Genomic DNA, 19,996 nt, shown 5'->3' with positions numbered 1-19,996 from the left:
TAACATTATGTTTAGAATGATTTGTACAAAGTTTTCAAAAATGTTTTTGGAATGTTATAAGAACGTAAAACATTTTAATAACATTTAAATGTCGCGTTATATAAAGGTCGTGAAAACATTTTAAAAACGTGATTGTAAATACTTGGACAAACATGTTTTTCAAAATATTTTGCAACTCCAAAATAACATTCTGTTTAGAATGATTTGTACCAAGTTTTCAAAAATGTTTTAGGAATGTTACAAAAACGTTTTTACATTGTTGAGCAACGATAATGCTGTAGGATGTAAAACATATAGCCCTTAAGTTAGGCCAAATAAACAAAATTAACATGTTTCACGTCTTCTTTGTTTCCTTTGTTGAGGTTTCTTCAATTAAATTTGTATTTTGTGAAAGTCAGTTATTTTAACAAAACAATATATGCCTTGCTAATAAACTAGAAACACTTTAGGAATATATATGTCAGTATAACAAATAAAAGATTTCTCCTCTCTTTTGTGCAGACATAGTGTATGCTAGAATAACTATAATTATGGGTATTCACGATTCTGCTCTAAAAATAAAATGCCCTTTCCTCCACCTTGTTTTGAATAAGTCGGATGTAAAACATGTTGTTTATTATTGAACTTGGCCTTCACTATATAATACATTAAAACATATTAGAAACACTTTGACCAAGTTTCAGGGCAAATTTATGCAAAATAAAAGTACCCCGAACATTTATGCATGGATTTTTAGCAAAATATTGGCAAAAATTATATGTTAATGAGCTTCTCCAGTCATTTTAGCTTATTGACTTGATTGATTATTGATAAAGACAATACGATACAAAGAAAATATAAATTGATGTATTTTGAAAACCGTAGGCCTATGTCCGATTGATTCCAAAGAAAAGGCATATTGATCAGTGTAGGCCTACTTTGGTCTACTCAATTAATCTGTTTAGAGCACTTTTACAATGCCTGCATAACCACCTTAAACAGCTCAAGAGTCAAGACACAAAATGTTAGGCAGTAAGTAGTCCAGTTTAAATATTATTTTCTTCATGTATTAATTTGTAAGTATTTAGTGGTGGAGGGTTTTATGTAATGTTATTCTTCTATTTTGTACAGAGCGCAGTAAACATACGAACACATTGTTCACCCAATTGTAATTAGGTAATGTAAAACAAAGCTTTAACATAGAACTTATTATGTGTTACAATCAACAATATCATTCGGAATCCGGCAATCGTACTTTCGTTTAATATAAGACATCAAGAATGTAGCAATGGAAACAGGCCTTCCTGTTGAATTGTCAAAATGACAATGGGCTGAGATTGAACGTACCAGCCCAGAGGATGATTTAAGGAAGCCCCATCATGCACTGTAAAAGTGTTATCACTAGAGTTTCAACCAGAGGATGATTTAAGGAAGCCCCATGATGCATTGTAAAAGTGTTATCACTAGAGTTTCAACTGCCACTTTACTTTTCAAATCCCATTGAACTCTGTGCAAAAGATGTTGTTTTAGAATTGCCCGTGTGTCATTATTACTTGGTCGATTTCAGATCTAAAGTGATGTATGCATGAAGGATAATTCACACCTTCTGTAGATAACATAAAATGTGAAATCGACCAACTTTTTGAAGGTGTTTTTATTGTAAATATATCTGTCCAAATTCAAATTTAACCATGCACATGTGTATGCAGTGGGCGGGCAGTGGTGTCATGTTCACTCACACAGCTGTGCTAACCGCAAGACTTGCTGGGAAGTGCTTTTAAAAATCATCCTCTGAGTTTCAACTGCCACTATATTTTTCAAATCCCATTGAACTCTGTGCAAAAGATGTTGTTTAAGAATTGTCCGTGTGTCATTATTACTTGGTCGATTTCAGATGTAAAGTGATGTATGCACGAAGGATAAATCACACCTTCTGTAGATAAGATAACATAAAATGTGAAATCGGCCAACTTTTTGAAGGTGTTTTTATTGTAAATATATCTGTCCAAATTCAAATTTAACCATGCACGTGTACGTGTGTATGCAGTGGGCGGGCAGTGGTGTCATGTTCACCCCACAGCTATGCTAACCGCAAGACTTGCTGGGAAGTGCTTAAATCATCCTCTGGTACCAGCCGTGGGACGTGCAATATACAGCCTCCCGTTTTGGGCCCGTGCTCCATAGCAAAAAAAAAAAAAAAGTATCATTATCACCTTCAAAACATGCGGAATCTTCAATTACATGCTTATGAAGCTTGCATATTTTCAAAAGAATGACACATAGCCATGATTACCATTATCAACTCTATTGTACACCTTTCTGTATTTCTTAATAAGGCAAACAAATTCGTGTACATTCTAATCTTGTTATAACTGTATGACTACAATCATCTCACTTATATTTGCATCCAATTTTGTAAGTATATTTTGTTATTACTATCAATAAACCATCAAGAATTAAACAATAATTGTGTATATGGTATATCTCTGTCTTTGAGTCACATTTGTATACCATATCCAACTTGAACCTCGGGGGGAGGGGGGGCACTCAATTTTGGAAGTGACGGGTATGTACCTACCGGAGTCGCGAAGTAGGGGCATATCGGGTACAAAGCGTTATTTTTAAAACTACGGGGGTCATTGGGTACAAACAAAATAAAAAAGGGGTCATCGAGTATAAGATTTAAAGAAAGGGTCATCGGATAGAAAATTGTGACAAAATGTAGCAAAATTTTGAAACTTTCGGCATAATTGTGAAAAAATGAAGCAAAATTGGACAGGTTTCTGCATTGTTTAGTTGCATTTAGATGATGCTATTATAGAAAAAAGGGGTTATGGGTAGCCGCAACCAAAGAAAGGGGTTCATTGGGTAGCAAAAAAAAAAAAAAAAAAAAGGGGGGGGGGGTCATCGGGTATGGATTGTAAAGTCCATTTTATCACGTTAAAATTGGGAAAATTCTCCCGCGAATTGATGGCTGAACTACATTCTAAAAAATAATAGAATCCAAATTATATGACTTTGGTCTTGTTGCGATGCATTGCACTTACTATTACATATTTTCTTATATCAACAAACAGCAAAATACATAAAAATTAATGAGACTGATTGAGACTCTTTTTATGGTTTTACAACTCAAGTAAAAATTTGATACGATTGATTCTAAATATACTACAAAAATAAGGTCTCTCGTCCCAACGCGCAGTCGGGCTTTCTTGTTAGAACGAGGCATTCCCTCATACATTATGTTTAGTCGTGCATTGTGTTTACGCAAGTGTGTCTATGTCCTGTTAAGAAGCATGCTGTTTTCAAAGCCCCATATCGAATTCAGAACTACGTCTACGCCGACTGCGCCAACATAAAAGCAAGACCTATAAGCCCTCTATCGAATTGAGAACTACGTCTGCGCCGACTGCGCCAACATAAAACCAAGACCTACACGCAAGTGTGTCTATGTCCTGTTAAGAAGCATGTTGTTTTCAAAGCCCCATATCGAATTCAGAACTACGTCTACGCCGACTGCGCCAACATAAAACCAAGACCTATAAGCCCTCTATCGAATTCAGAACTACGTCTGCGCCGACTGCGCCAACATAAAACCAAGAATTGCGTGCATATCCTATTTGGACATGGACGCACTTGGTTAATGGCCCATGGTGTGGAACCTTGGACGTACTCAAATAATGAGTTTTCAACTGAGTCTACGCCGACCAACACCGTCGGGCTGTTTTCAACCAACACGCCCTCTCTGTCTGAAATTATTTGTCCAAATACCAGAATCCAAAAGCCATGTCGTGACTGTAGGGGATTATTTGTCCAACTACTAGATAGATGGCGCTTCGTTGAAGACACTGCGTCTACGCCGACCAACACCGTCGGGCTGTTTTCAACCAACACACCCTCTCTGTCTGAAATTATTTGTCCAAATACCAAAATCCCAAAAGCCATGTCGTGACTGTAGGGGATTATTTGTCCAACTACTAGATAGATGGCGCTTCGTTGAAGACATTTGTCCAAGAACCAAAATGTAAAAGAAATTATGATGTGACTATAGGGGGATTATTTGTCAAAATACAAGAAAATATCAAATTGAGGGGGCTATTCCCTTTGAAGCAGCTCAGGGCTGTGCCCATGGTGTGGTGGGTATTGTGTAGTTATGCCGAATTTACATTAATCAGTGTCCTGGGCCTGGGTAACATTTAGGACTCCTTCGCATTCTAAAACAATGCTTCACCAAATGTCCTTGCTTTCATTTTCTCATTTAATTTGTTTTAATTTTAATTAATTTCTTTATCCACTGGCTCTGTGGTAAATCCGGTATTGCCAAATATTTCTCGTCCGTTATCCGTGTTAATCTATTTATTTATTAAAATGCACCATCTATTAAATTCCTGTAATACAATGTATAGGCCTAGTGTATTTGACAACAAAGTTGTTTTTATTTTTGATTGGAATTTGGGGTTCCAATTTACAAGTGGTCTGTTTTACACGATTTCATATATAAAATATGTTTGGGCATGGCGGAATTAGTATATGATTAAAAATAGACATACTCTTAGGCCCCTTTTTTTTAATGTTTGTACATTATTAATATTAATATTAATGTACAAAATGCAAACGAATGTATATATATTTGATTGTTTTGTAAACATTAAATTTGATGTTTACTCATAATTATGTCTGGAAAGTCAGGGATAAAACTAAGGAGTATCGGTATTTAGTTTCCTCAGATGAGCAGTGAGTAAAAACATTCCCTCTAAATGTTTATTTTATTTTTATTTTTAATGAATTTATTAGGCCTACTGGTAAAGTGCAGAAAAACCTCCAAACGCACTCTAGGATTTTTCATCAGCAGCAGTAGAAATTTCTCTTGCATAGATTTTCGGGTGACCTCGCTTGGATTTAGCAAACAATGAACCGTCAGGGTTTCATATTATATAGCGCGTTATTTAATCTGATTCAACTCGTCGTGGCACGTATATTTATTGGACGTGCAATACTTTTTGACGTCACGAAAAATATTGTACATACAATATTGTACGTACAATACGGAGTCTGAAGCGCACCTTAGTGTAGGTTATGATATAAATCAATAAATATAGGCCGACATTTGTATTGACATCATCGAGTTAAAAATCCCGCCTTAAAATTGTTGGCATATTGAGAGGATTAGGACACAGCGTAAGATGTGCCTTGGTGTTTAAATCAATCATAATTGGTCCGTGATTGACAGGCAAGTCGCAGAAATTAAGAACAAAATGAATCATGATAACTGTCAATTACAATTATCAAAGTCATATGTAAGAATACATGTACATATAAATGTATTTGAAACATTATAAAAATTACAAAATTATATAATTAAAATAATAGAATTTCAATTAAAAGATATAACGCGTATGAGGATGAATAATTATCTGAGACTAATTTTTAAAAATTGTTATAAGATTTATATCTTTGATTATTTTAGAACATCACAGGTTAGAATGACCAGAAAATTTTCCGGAAAAAGTTGTTACTATAATAATATTTGGCAAAGAATAACCAAATTAATATTTGATCGAAATCGTACTAGCTGATACTGGGCTTTAACCAGTTTTGCAAACAAAATCATTGTATTTTTCTTCTTCGCGGCGCGGCACTGCCTCCCGATACACCTACGTCGCAAACACAAAACACGGGCCCGTAATTCTCGGGGTCGTAATCAAATTGAGAGCATACTAGGCCTACTTGTCAAGCAATCGATCGTACATCTGTGTGTAAGGCACGCGGCCGCGGGCCCAGGGCCTTGTCAAGCAAGGTACGCTTTCGATGTGTTCTGGCACTTTTGCGTGCTTTGGTACCATTGATTGAACACATTCACACCCGGTGTTTTCGTGGAAGTGGTAGCAACCTATCCGCCGCTAACACCGCGCGGTGCAAAAGGGGGGCGAAAGTCAGTGCACAGCAAAACAAAACATTTCAAAGCTGCTGCTGGCGTTTTTTTCTTCTCTGATTTAATGTTTATAGGATTGCAAGTTTTGAAAGTTTTGAACATCTCAATCTTATTTTAACTGAGTTTGAGTCGGTAAAATAAAAATACACAAAACTCGCAAGAGTTTTTTGTTGTTTTTATTTTCTTTTATATGTTCTGTTTATATTTATAAATTATTATATTTAGCTATTTGAGCCTACAATGATTTCCTTGACGGAACTGTTATGTTTGATCGTATTGATTCAGTGGCATTGGTCGCATGCACACTACGGCAACGTTACACAGTGAGTCAATTGGGGCGAACTGGTCGTGGTATGTACGTGTATTGGGGCGAACTGGTCGTGGTATGTATTGTGTATTGGGTGAACCTTTTTGGGGCGAATGTGTTTCGGGGTGAGACGTCTCGCATTCAACACGATCACGTTCTTCGCATGGGAGCTGACATCTTGGTTTTGTGTTTCTAGGTTTAAGCCATATAGGACTCTAAATTCATGTTTATTGTTTGTCAAAGACGTTTTTAATGATTTAAAATTATTTTAGCAAATTATTTTGAATCAAGCAATTTGCTTTAAGTTCATGTGATACAAAACTTTTTCTCTTTGTGAAAAAAGAACATTTTGTATTTTATGTCTAGGGAATTTTCAGTGCAAGTGGAGAAAAGAATTTCCCAGGGTAAACAGTGAAATTTCTTGCATGATCGACAAGCTCAGCTTCAGGCCTGCACAAACTGACTACCAATTCAAGCTGATTATGCATCCTCCTGGTACCACAATGATTTCACTTTTCTTGCTATCTTGTATTCTTCTTGCAGCTGATGTTGGAGGTAAAGTTACAATACACTGATTTACTGTTTAATTAATTTTCATTAAGCTTAAAAATGATCACATCAACATCAGAGTCAATGAAAATTGAAATGATCAATACACAATCATGACAATTGAATCATGATACTGATACTTATAGCCGTATTATAACATTTTCATACAAAATAGATTAGCATTTCTTTGCCATAAAATGTTAGTTTTTACTGTCAGATATATCCCCTTTTATTTTTGAGCCGAACATTTGAAGACTTGAGCTGAGTTCTTATGATACATCTTCCGTATGCCTGCCACTTCCACATACTTACAGTGCATAATACGGAAGGTCGATTTGTGCCCATAAATGTTTAGGCCTATGTTAAACTGTATGTTATACAAATTGTACAGCTATCATTTCTACCCTATGACGAACCGACATACCTGTAAATCAAATAGCCCACAAAAACTGGTCATCGCTGGTATTTTTCATGAAGAAAAAGCGACACTTTTTACGCGGAACATGTCCAAAACACGTCAGCTGACGTACAAGCCTCCCCACGCATGTACATAAACAAGCCGTGTTCATTGTTTAATTGTCACCTGCAGCTGTTCGCAAGAAAACTTTCTGCATAAAATTACCTGGGGTCGTTTCGGCCTGAGACACACTGGCGCTAGTTTGAGGACAGTCACTATGAGTTACTAATGTCGGCACATGCAGAAAATGCGTGATGGGTCGCCATTTTGTGACTCGTGCAAGCTAACACAAACAAATTATTGGACTTAATAATCTTTTTAAGTTTTAATAAAACGTGCATCTATCATGATAATATTACATTTTATTATTTTATTATTTGAATTGTAACATAAGCTATGTCAATTTTGTGTCCATGTTAATTTTTATATGGATTTACCTGTGTTGATTTTAAACTGTTGTGAACGTGGAGCTACGCAAACTGGCAGGCGATTACATGCAATGCGAATACGGAAGCGATCCAGTTTAGGATGCATCGCAGTTCCTATTGTGTAAACCAGGCGTAAACCGCCCATCCAACCTGATCGTGTGCACAGGATTTGTGCTGGAGGCTAGTTAATGCGCACAACCAATGCGCAGAAGAAGACCTTGATACTAGGCGGAGCTTACGTTTCACAAGAATGATTGACAGCTGTGAGTAAGTGAAATTCTGTTCTGTGATTGGTACAAAAATATGGTTCTCGTATAAATGAATATATTATCCATGGCTTCAAAATTTGGAACCGTTTCTTCCACAGAGCCCTATATAGGGCTCTATGGTCTCTACTCATCATACCGACCGTAGAAGATCTGGCCAGCGGCGACGCTTGCCAATCAGGCTAGCTATTTGCGGCGTGGCCTCTCATCCTTTATTATCTCTGGTCTTGTCACGCTGGTAGATTCGCCCATCTGTGATTACTGACCTGGATCTGACAGAAGATTGTGGAATTTACGATTTTCAGCAGCAGGATTTTATGAAACTGCCAATATTTGCAAGTATTCTGAAGGATCGGTAATAATTAAAATAGTTTTCATGGTGTCGGTAGTGCAAGTTGAAGTTAGTGAATTTGTGGTTTTGTATGTTATGTGCAAGAGTGTTTTCAGGAAGCGTAAATAGGCAGGCCGTTATGCTAAACTCTCCATCTTAAGTTCGGCGACGAACTGGACACATCACACGGTAGTGTGATGTGTCCAGCCTGGATATACATCTTCCGCACAAACAAACTTGTCCCATTGGCACTGTACAACTCTAAGATTAAAGGAGCTGTGATAGCTGTGTGGCACCATTTACATGTGAATTATATTATGCCAAACAACCACAGAAGCTAGCCAGATCAACCAGCATAAATAGCACCCCTCATTAAAATGACATCACATGACATTCTATATGCACCTCTGCATTGGCTCACTCACGTCACTGCATACAAAATTTTCAAAACTGAAGACATGCAAGTTTCATTCTTCCTAGAACTCGAGTTAAAAATTAAACTGGGGGTCCAGGTATTTTGAATCTAGTAGATGAAAGTTTATTGTAAATGCCTGTGTGTGAATTTGTGCTGCCCAGTCCCATCTTCATGTTGCCCGGAAGCAATATGGTCATTTTCACAGTAAAGGGTGTAACTTTTGATTTTTTGGGTCAAAATTTCAAACCACTTAAATATGTTTCTGTTTACTGAAATCATGCATAGAAGCAACTTAAATTCCAGTAAAATAATGTTTCAAGGCTTAAACCTTTTGATTTCTAATAAAAATTTGACATTTCCATAACATTTTGGTTTAAATCTAAGAAAAAATGTATTTTACGTAACCTCAGAAAATTATGACATGAAAGCTGGAATACATGTGAAATCCCATTCCAAAGTAAGTCAACAGATATAAGTTAAATTTTATACCATGTTTTGCTATGTTTGTAATTGCAGTTTTGAAAATTTTTAACATCAAGTGTCATTTACAATGGAAATTTCCAAACCTTAAACATATTTTTTAAGTTTTAATTGGGTTCCTAAAATAATTTGAATGTCTAACTTCATGTACAAATACTACTTGATGAAAGGAACCTCCCAGCCAAGTTTCACAGAAATTGGAGTTATTTTTTAGAATTGGCAATTCAAGCGATTTGTGTTTCGGAGGCTTCAGTTAACAACACAGGTGATCATAAAAGTAAAATATTTGGCTAACCACTACAAGTTGACATAAGAAAATAGGTAAAAAATATCACAATTACCAATTTTCATGCTTCTACAAAATGTAAGTATTGAATTTCAGTTGTGACAAAAATTAAATTATCACAGCAAGTCATTTTTTTTGTTTCGGAGGCTTCATGTTAACAATTGTTAAACATTGCAGAAGTAGTTTTTTTGAAAACAACAGTGTTGGGATCATCTAAGCTGTTATTTTCTTGTGTATATTGAATCAATGATTCTATGCGGCAGATATTGTACATTTATCACATATTAATTTTTTCACCCATTTGTTAAGTGTGGTGTTTTTTGCATGTGAAGCCTCCGAAACAGGCTTTTTTGGGTATCAGTATATTTTTCAAACATTCACCATAATGTCAATTTTTTTATTTAATTTATGACATTCTGCACATATCAAGTAATAATTACAATGCAGATATCAGTATGAAACACACCAATTTAGATATGCATAGATGATAATTAATCTTATTGTTGTTTCGGAGGCTTCATTTGTTTTGGAGGCTTCAATTGTTAACGGAAAGTTTGTATTGGGTCTCATTTTCAAACGGTGATATATATATCCACGATTTAAAAACATGTGACTTGAGGATCTACTTTGCTACATTTTGATATATAGATTGTATGAGTTCTTTTATTTATATTTGCACAAGCTTGCTGAACAGTTTGTTTCGGAGGCTTCAAAAAGTTAACGGAAAAACGGCTCTTTGAAGTCAAGATTTTATAAAAATTTTAAAAGCTTGCAAATCGACTAATTTTTGTTACCCATTTCAAGTTAAGATAACAACTGTTATGAATCAAGAAGAAGTGAAGAAATAACCAAGAATTATGAACCAAAGCTACACCCACAAAGTTTGTTAACAATTGTTAACGGAAAATGAAGCCTCCAAACGACATGAATATCGAAGTCGGTTCTCAAAAATACAGGGCTGTTCACAATTAAATCTAATGTGGCAGTGTTTACTGAACATATGACTGTACTTTCAGGATAAGAAAAATTATCCATGAACTAATTGAAGAAAACACAGGGTTTTACAAAAATTTTACTGTTTTTTATAGTTTTTCAAAATGGCAATATTAAGTACATTTAAGCCTGCTAAAACTGAACGCAGTAACTCCCAAAGCTGATTATGCTACCCAAGGTAGCTGCTAACTAGATGACTTATGTGGCCAAAAATCATGGAATTCTGTGGCTTTATTAGAACACTACGGATTAAAATATTAAAAATCCAAAGTTACACCCTTTACCGTGAAAATGACCATATGCGCAAGGATTTTCCCCCTAAATTTTCAGATCCCATGCATGTGATTGGTCAGTTCTGTGCATGTGATGAGTGCATGCATTCAGTGCCAAGCTAATTTGCATACCTTATAGTTGTGTTAGTAGTTTGTATGTGAATTCCGAGGAGCAGTTTCAGACAATAGCTCAGGATTATTGGGGCAGAGGTTATCTTTTGAATTCTTTCATGACCACTGAAGCATAGTCACGCCTGTCAAGGACACTCGGCGTGAATCGAAATACCATGTCACTCGCCACAAAAGAATGTCAATGGTCATACGACACCAATTTGGTGTCTTTCCGCACCTCGAAATATGATGCTTAAGGTCTATGACTGGGTATGCCATTAGTCCTGCGAGCAAGACTTTAGTCTTTATCATAAACATAATGACACCTACTGACCTGAGGTATGACGAGTTACAGTTATTTAACACATTTGCTAGTCAGCGAAATTCGCCTAGACCAGGGACCATTTGATCAAACACAATTTAGTACATTTACATAGAAATTTCAATTTTTTTTCAAGAACAGCTACGTAGTCGGTCAAGGAAATGAAGGAAACCTACATAAATATGTTTTCTATACTTCACTTGACCCAAATATATGATTTTTTATATGGTGATGAGACACTCATATATGCGTGGGAAATACAACCAATACATACATTGTACAACAGAACAGGCTTTTCCATACGGTGAACAATAAACAAGAAATGGAATCCAATATTAATGTTTTAAACATATTTGCACAAGCGACTGATAGCCTATCTTTAGTATTGATGCTTTCAGGCAAAAATGATAGCAAGAAATGGAAATCGCCCCAAAGGAAAGATTTTAATCGTGAAATTGATCGCCACATCTTATGGATTCACATTATCCTCCGGCGGAACCAGACAGGGTCTAATTCTGCATAAAACCGGGCAACGTTATTTCTATAGATCTGCTGCGCATTCAAATTGCATTGTATTGCATCGTAATTTCATTTGTGTCTATGCTAATTATGTTTACACAACATGAACTCACGTGTTTTCAAGCAAATTCGCCGATAATAGGTGATCAAAAGCGATCGGAATGTTACAAAAGTACAGATCGCATTCAGCTTACTTCATATGAGATGATCTTTGGAAAAATACGGCATAATTTGTCTTGGTGTTTGCGGAATGCCATGCAGTAAAATATTAATATGTTGCGGCAATTCATGATTGACAACTAACAATCGGCGTGTCCTTCGTATCCTCCACTGTCAATTTCTTATCCACTCACTAATCCTCACAAAAGCTTTTGTGTTGATTACGTAATGTGTGGAGGCAAATTGCAATAAGTACAATGAAATAATGAGTAGGGCGGGCTCGAGGCGGGTTTCTTCTTCATCTTACGTAACAGTATTGTTCTCCAAAAAACCGGAAGCTTGTCGTTTGGAGCTCTAGCTGAAATACAGCAAGATAATGTAAGATAGTAAATGTAAACCTGTATTTTAGCTAGAGAGTATCTCGAGCTAGGCGGAACTGTCAAACTGTCAATTACAACGTCTACTATGTGGACTGGTTTTTAAATCCACTCTCATCAAACTAATCAAAACTGTAAACTACAATTTTATCGAAAAAATCTAAAGAAGAAATACCGTACTAAATATTGCCTAGTTTCAATGATGCTTACCGATCGAAGTCGCCTTGATGGTGTATTTCGATCATTTTGCAACATGGTTGAAAAATATTTACAAGACGCGAGTATCGCCATTAGGCATGACCCGGTAACCTGGATAAAATTTAACGCAATCGATCGTCAATCCTAGTTCACCTGAGTGATCACGTGGTTTGCTGAATGAAGCCGAATGAATGGTATCGGTGTTGGAACAAGGATTGTTACTTGTAAACAAATCGTTTCGCCGGCACGTTTCAAGAAATTAAATTTACGATCTTTTGATAATTAGTTAGGGATCGTTTTATTTTAACCTCTGGCATGAGAGATTGAGAATGTGGGTTAAAGATAAGCCATGCACTCTGTGTTCTCATTTTGCAACTAAAATAGCTAGGCTTCTCATAAAGCTTAAATTTGCGGGCCATTATGCTGGCCATCCATGTATTTGAAACATGGCGGATATACCAAGCACCCTCACTACGTTCAGGTCTGTGAGGGTACTCGACCAGGCATAACACTCACACATGGAATTTTAGAGGGATTTTGATCAGGAGAGCAGTTCCATTAAAAAAAGCTGCTATATCATCATATAAGATCTAGAAACACCCCCGTAATGCTGTTTTGGGGAATTTTGCTAGCAGAATCTTTTTGATGAAAGTCGATCTTTGAAATGATGTAACTTTGCCACGGAAAGTGCTATGACAAAAAGGTTTTTATTTTAGTTTCAAATGGCTTTCTTTACTCAAGGGCTTTAATTTGATATATAAAATGATGCAGTTTGATGGCAAATTTAAATTCACCTGGCATACCTACAATACGTACCACTCCTTCAGTCATGTTATGGTACGACCCTTTGTTGTGTCGATCACCGTCTCGCACGCCGTGTCCGTTCTGTGTGTTATACTTATGAACATCATGTATGCGTTAGACTAATAATTCCATCGTAATAATAAAACGCCGGTTCCATCGTTTTATTCAAAATCTCGGATTTTGACAAAACTACAGCACCTAGAGTCTTGATTTTTTGCAGGGTATATTGGTTTAATAAAGCAATATAATCGTGTAAAAATGAATTTTAAAAAATCAGTGAGGGCGTCCTCCTCAGCAAATATTATAATAGGGTTTTAAGTCATCATACATGCATAGACTTGCTCGAGAAGTCTAGCCAAGAATTTGCTCATCGATAGCTTCACATTCTTGGCTAGAGACCATCAAAATCGAATCGGATTCACTGAAGCATGACACCGTGCAAATTAAACTAAAGCAATGTAAGTTCAGAAGTAAACACAGCCGATCACGACCGGCGATTGCAAAAAATGTTGCTAAAAAGTACACTGTCCAAAAAAGGCAAATCTTGCTCAAAAGATAGGCCTACAGTTGACTCATCGAAATAACTTAATCCAAATTTCAACATTTTTAACAGTTCATGAGATACATCCCGTGCAAAAAATTGCACCGCTGTCCGACCGAAAAACCATAGACATACCTTAGAGTACTCTAGCATCGAATGCGTAACTATGCAAATTCGATGTTAGAGTTCTCGAGTAATCTTAGACATTATAGACATAACAAATGTATAGTATCAGGTATAGTTGTCCATGTCCAACTTTGTTTAGTCAGCACATATGTACAGACATTGACTGCTATCATACATATACTGACATTTGAAATAATGGAATACTGATTACTGCTTTCCTTGAAGTTTGAGTTTCATGATCCTTTCCTACAATTGTTGTAAACTTCATCGTCTACAGTAAAATTGGAAACTGGAACATGCGCGTTGTGTCCATGTAGCGTACTAAGCGTATGTACGCAATGTTAAGCACTTGTATTTCTATTGGATTACACTTAAAGACAGGATCTTGGTACACAAGAAGCTCTCACATGTTAAAAATGTGATCATGCGCCTATCATTGATCTTGTAAATTATACGCAGTGTTCGAAATAAGCACTTATCCTCTTGTCCTCTTGTCCAAAAATCACTGGGGACAACCATATTGAGCTAAGTACTTATCCCCTGGACAACCACTATTTGGATTCTTTGCACTCAAAAACATGACATATATTTTGGGGATAGCCAAAATGTTTTGAGGACAAGCAGAATTCATGCTTTAGTTGTCCTCAGGACAACCTCCATATTTTCCTTATTTCGGACACTGATTATACGGTAATGTTGAGTGGCAATACCAATGACTATAACTCACTAACATTCCACATGAAATAAGGCCAAGTAAAAAAAACAAACTAAACTAAACTTGGGAGAAAAGAAAGATGTCATATTGAACCATTTTTAGGGGGCCATAAACTCTATCGAAATATATTTTTACTGCCCAAATTAAAAGTTTGTTTAAAAGATTTTTTTGACCATCCTGACCCAAACTTTAATACTATATATATTCCTCTTTAATAGTATACATGTAGATACCCTTCTCTGGAAATCTAAGGTGTGCCCGTTATTTAACAAATTTATATAAATGTGTAGATTTTCATTGCATTTATTTCTGGCCCACCGGAAATTGAAATAAAGAATCTAGGCCTATTATTTATATGCAATATAATCCAGGATGCTTCAAAAAGTTACATTTTTTTTTTTACAATTTGACCTTTTTTACCCAGCAGGCCAGGAATTACATCATGACTTGGAAGAAAATCACTCTGAAACAATCAGGCCTACTAGACGTGACTCAAGAGGTGAATTCCATATATTCTGTCATGTACCTGAACAGAGGTGGCAGTGGTTACGCATCTGGAGTAGTCTGACGGTAAGACCATTTGAAGTCTTAAGTATTTTTAGGGGCTGAAGCAAGGATTTCTTGACTTACATGTATTTACATGTGTTAAAACAGCTTATAAATAAGACAGTGTGTTTGGAGTAGGGTGTTAGCTACATGTAGTCACCCGTCCACCTTTCATTTTGGACAGGTAGTTTGCTCCTTGGACAGATAAAAAAAATTTTAACCCCCATACTGCAGAGCACTACCTGCCGATCGATCTAACATTGCCTCTGATCAAATTGGTCAATTACATGGTATCTTCACTTTAATCACCAATCAGAATGGAGCTTTGCCAATAATTCACCCCAATTTTTTTGTGTGGTGAAATTATTCTAGCAATGTTGCTGATTGGTCCAATTGATAATAAGAACTTCCTTTTGGCCAATCGGCATGTAGTTCTCATGGGGTTAAAGCACAGTTACATGTATTTATAGTGCGCAACGCGCAGGCATGTCTAGACCTTGATTCGCATGACTCAGTACACTTTACAGTGTGTGCCTGTGACATTTATTCCAAAAATAATGCATACATGAATAAGTTCTGTGAACTCAAAACAAAGAAACCAACCCTACTTGAAAGGTCCACTCGACCGTAGAACTGGGATTTATTTAGAGATGTCGCATATCAGTATCAGATCAGTATCATACATATTTTTTGCAAAAAATATTGTATATATTTTGAACAGATGCCTATGATCTAAGGCACAGAAATGGGAGCATTCATTTGGTAACTAATTTTAAAGACTTTGTTTTCAAAGGTGGAGCATAAGAACTGACAAGGATAATGGATGGCAGAAAGGAAAACAAAATTAATAGTCCATAATAAATTCTATTTGCCATTACAGTTAAAATCCATACACCCTTAAAGAAAGACATGATCTTAATCATCCACACAGGGAGTGTGATTTTGAATTTCAAATGGGTTTACGGAATGGTGACTCCATTTGAAATCTACACCCCATATGTGAGAGATTAAGGTTATGTCTTCCATCTTCCATAAGGGTGTATGGATTTCAACTGAATAGCCCATATTTTGTATATTTCAGGTAACAGTTAAACCTCTCGATGAGAGTGAGAAGCTTCTCATCATAGATGGTATGAGCACTGGTGAAGTGATTGACCGCAAGGAGAAGTCCAATTCTTGGAGACACATCTACAGTCGACTATCACCATGGTCTGGCTACAGAAAACTCTCACCATTCAACAACTCATGCCTGGGTATTCAGAGTACAGGAGGATTTAGGATAACATCAACGACACATAGTATGTGGTTTTATCATTGAAATAGATTGGAAAAGGCAGACTCCCCTATGTTTGCATGATACTTAAACTTTTAGTTGTAGAAGGGAAAAGAAAAAAAAATTAAACAATTTGCTGGACTCAAAAACTAAGTATGCACATGTTATTTAAGTACAGTATATAATATGTTATGTGACACAATCTAGTCCATCGAGGCCAAAGGCAGCAAATTTAAAATTCAGATTGAAAAATATCTCCAGTGGCCTCCATTGTGTCACATACTGTATGTTATAAAATGAATGTTCATCTGTTGGAAGACTTCATTTTAACCTACATGTATGATCTGAGCCTAACATTAAGATGTACCTAAATTTTCAGTTGCAACTTTGACCTTCATCAGGAGACTGGCAACCCATGGAACAGTATCCTTTCATACAAGTTACCAAGAGTGGGTTGCCAGTCTTGTGATGACGGTCAAATTTGTGACCAAAAAACTTGAGGTACCGGTACGTCTTTTTGACACCATCCATCAATTGTGTGCCATTCATGTTAAAATTCTTTTCTTAGTTTAGACATTGATGCTGATAAATTTTAATTTATCTTTTGTCTTTTTCAGTTTATGATCTCCAATACCTGTGTACTATGCTGTTTGGTATAATTCTATTCTTTGTTGCACCAAGATTAAGCGGGTAAGGACAAAAGATCTTTATTACTCTTATGAAATTCAGATGCCCACATAGCCCTCATTCCCCTATATGGTGTCAGGACGTTTCGCCCCACACCAGTACAGACCACTACCAGTTCGCCCCAATACACGTACATACCACGACCAGTTCGCCCCAATACACGTACATACCACGACAAGTTCGCCCCAATTGACTCACTGTGTAAACTGTAAAGTGCTGTGAGTGCAGTGCATGCGGTCATATGGTCAATCAATACAACTTCCAATTGTTTGCATTTATATTCATGTATTATGGAATAATCAATACGACCTATATTCATATAATAATAATTAATATTATAGTAAAAATTATAGTATTATTATTATTTTCTTATGATAACAATAAAAAATAACTATCATTATTATTAATAGTACTAGTATAATATTAATCATATCTTAATTATTATAAAATTATTGAATCACTTTACATTGTGTTGTTTAATTTGTTTATTTACTGTAGGCCTATATCTTTGTAAACAAATTTGACGGTGTTCTATGAATTTTATGCCATTAAAATGTATCAATTTGGCGCTGGCTGGTGCTATAAACGTGTAATGCTATGAATTTTTTTAGAAACCCATGTGATTCAGCCCCGAGATTCAGTTGAGCTGACTATGTTTATGTTATGAAAACATTTTATTTTTGATCATGTACTTTTCCATCCATATGGGGTTTTTTATACTTACCTATTTTATCGAGTATGTTTTTACTACCCCGAGAATTATTGGCCGTTTTTTGAAATTGTGACGTAGGCCTATATCGGGAGGCACGCGAAGAAGAAAAAGTTGGGATTTTGTTTGCAAAACTGGTTAAAGCCCAGTAGGTCTATTAATAAGATTTCGGTCAAATTTTAATTTGGTTATCCTTTGCCAAAATATTATTAGTAACGCGCTCCTTTACCCACATGTCCTTCTTTTTTTCACGCAAAAGGCAAATTTTTGCTCCCAAAACCCGGGCTAAGACCATTTTGTGGGAAAAATCCCATTATGTTCAGATCTGCAGGCAGCCAAAAGATTTAATGGTGTCTTGCAGTGCATGCAGCATGCGTCTGAACGTAGGCCTACATACATTATTATATCATCATGCATGGTACTGTATACTTTTAATGTTGGGAGTGGGATTTTTGACGCCATACTAAACGTTTAACAATAACACCCCTCCACACTCCGCCCCGCCCACACGCACCACCACATAAAGTTCACCTTCGTTCAGCAGTATAAACATTGAGCTGAAATGGAAAATGTTACTTTTAGCACATAAATCTGAATTTGAGTTTTGAAAATCTTTCCCAAATAATTTTGTTTCTTTGCTTGGTTAGTTGTTCTCTATACAACCACACCCGGTAGGCCTATACCCCCCCCCCACACACACACATAACACACATCGTCATGATCGGTCACCCATATACTCAAACATTAGGCCTACTCATGATAATGGTGTCTTCCAGTGCATGCAGCATGCATGCAGCATGTATGAGACATTATTATATCTTCATGCATGGTAATGTATCCGGTATGTATACTTTTCATGCAAGAATGGGATTTCTGACGTTGTAGGCATACTAAACCTTTTAAAAACAACTATTTTTTTATAATATACACCCCTCCACCCTCGGACTCCACCCCTAAGTTACATAACGCACACCTTCATGAACAGTATTGAACAGAATAAAATAATTGAGCGCGGAATTGGAAAATATTACTTTTGCGCGCATAAATCCAAATTTGTGTTTTCTTTCCGCTATAATTCGAAATGGAAATTATTTCCCATTTAATTCTTTTACAACATAATATAGGCTAAAGCCACGATTTCTCCGTGTTACAAAATTCTGTGTTACAAATTGGACAATTTCTGTGATTTTCCATTTTCCAATATAAAGCACTGAAAAGTGAAAACAAACATGTTTTATAAGTGTATTTTGTATTACCCTTTACTGTAGGCCTAGAATTAATGCTAAAATGGATTGTTTAATGGTTTTGATTACTGCCAAATAATCACCTTTCTTTGTTTTATTTTGCAAATCAACACAACAGTTAGACATTTTACTCAGTTTTTTACTATTTTGTGGCATTTTCAAATTTCTGTGGGCAAACCCCGAATTCCGTTAATTTTTCCGTTTTTCCGTAACACGGAGAAATCGTGGCTTTAATATAGGCCTAATACAATGTTTCACACGAGATGAGAGATACTCAATTTAGTTATTCTCTGAGAAAAAACTTTTTCTTCTTCAATTTTGTTTTTACTTTAAAAATGTTAAAAAAAAGTGGCGATAGCCTATTTAATGTTTTTGAACACGGCCAAATTCATTATTTTTTTAAGATATTGGACCTACCATGGGTAAAAAAAAATCCAATTAATGGAACCATTTTGTGTAACGTGTTTATTGATAGGGGCTTTGATTCGATATAATTTGAAACGTTATTGTCCCTGTTGACGCGTGCAAGTATATGGTCGAATCCAACAAAAAGTGTACACGACATGTTCAGGGCCATAACTTAAAAGTATTATATCAATTGGCATTCGTTTTTGTATTGTGTTTATTCGTCTTGATCATACGCTTCGCGCCATATATAATAAGACCCCTTCTGTGAAAAAACTTAGACACAGAGACCCCAAAACATGCTATTTTTACCCATTTTTTCAAAATATTTCTTAATGTATTTTTAAAAACATCTAAATCAGTTATGAAAAGAAGTCATTGGATTGAATCTAAATTGATTTCCTGAAAGGTGTGTATTCAAAGGTTGCCTGTTCAATTTTTCACATATTTGTACATAATTATGAATTTTTGTGATAATTTTTGAGTGGTATTTTTTACATTACCTACTTAATACAATTTTTCATAGCACTAGATATATCTTTAAAAAATGGAAATCACTAATAAA

General features: G+C 35.9%; 1 protein-coding gene across 2 annotated transcripts in view; it reads left to right on the top strand.

Annotated features, from left to right (window-relative positions):
• The first annotated feature begins 6,513 nt into the window (after window positions 1–6,513).
• Window positions 6,514–19,996, top strand: part of LOC140142714 (nuclear envelope integral membrane protein 1-like) — a 28,992-nt gene continuing 15,509 nt past the window's right edge. Inside the window, exons 1-4 of one of the 2 annotated variants that reach the window (XM_072164715.1) lie at window positions 6,514–6,773; window positions 14,992–15,137; window positions 16,195–16,411; window positions 17,004–17,076. In XM_072164715.1, coding sequence (XP_072020816.1) covers window positions 6,644–6,773; window positions 14,992–15,137; window positions 16,195–16,411; window positions 17,004–17,076 — 566 coding nt within the window. In that variant the 5' untranslated portion in view covers window positions 6,514–6,643. The remainder of the gene's footprint in view (window positions 6,774–14,991; window positions 15,138–16,194; window positions 16,412–17,003; window positions 17,077–19,996) is intronic. The other variant, XM_072164716.1, reaches the window with a different exon arrangement.

The sequence above is a fragment of the Amphiura filiformis genome, chromosome 20, assembly GCF_039555335.1.
Source record: "Amphiura filiformis chromosome 20, Afil_fr2py, whole genome shotgun sequence".
NCBI classification, from domain to species: Eukaryota; Metazoa; Echinodermata; class Ophiuroidea; order Amphilepidida; family Amphiuridae; genus Amphiura; species Amphiura filiformis.
This window is presented reverse-complemented; position numbering and strand designations above follow the sequence as displayed.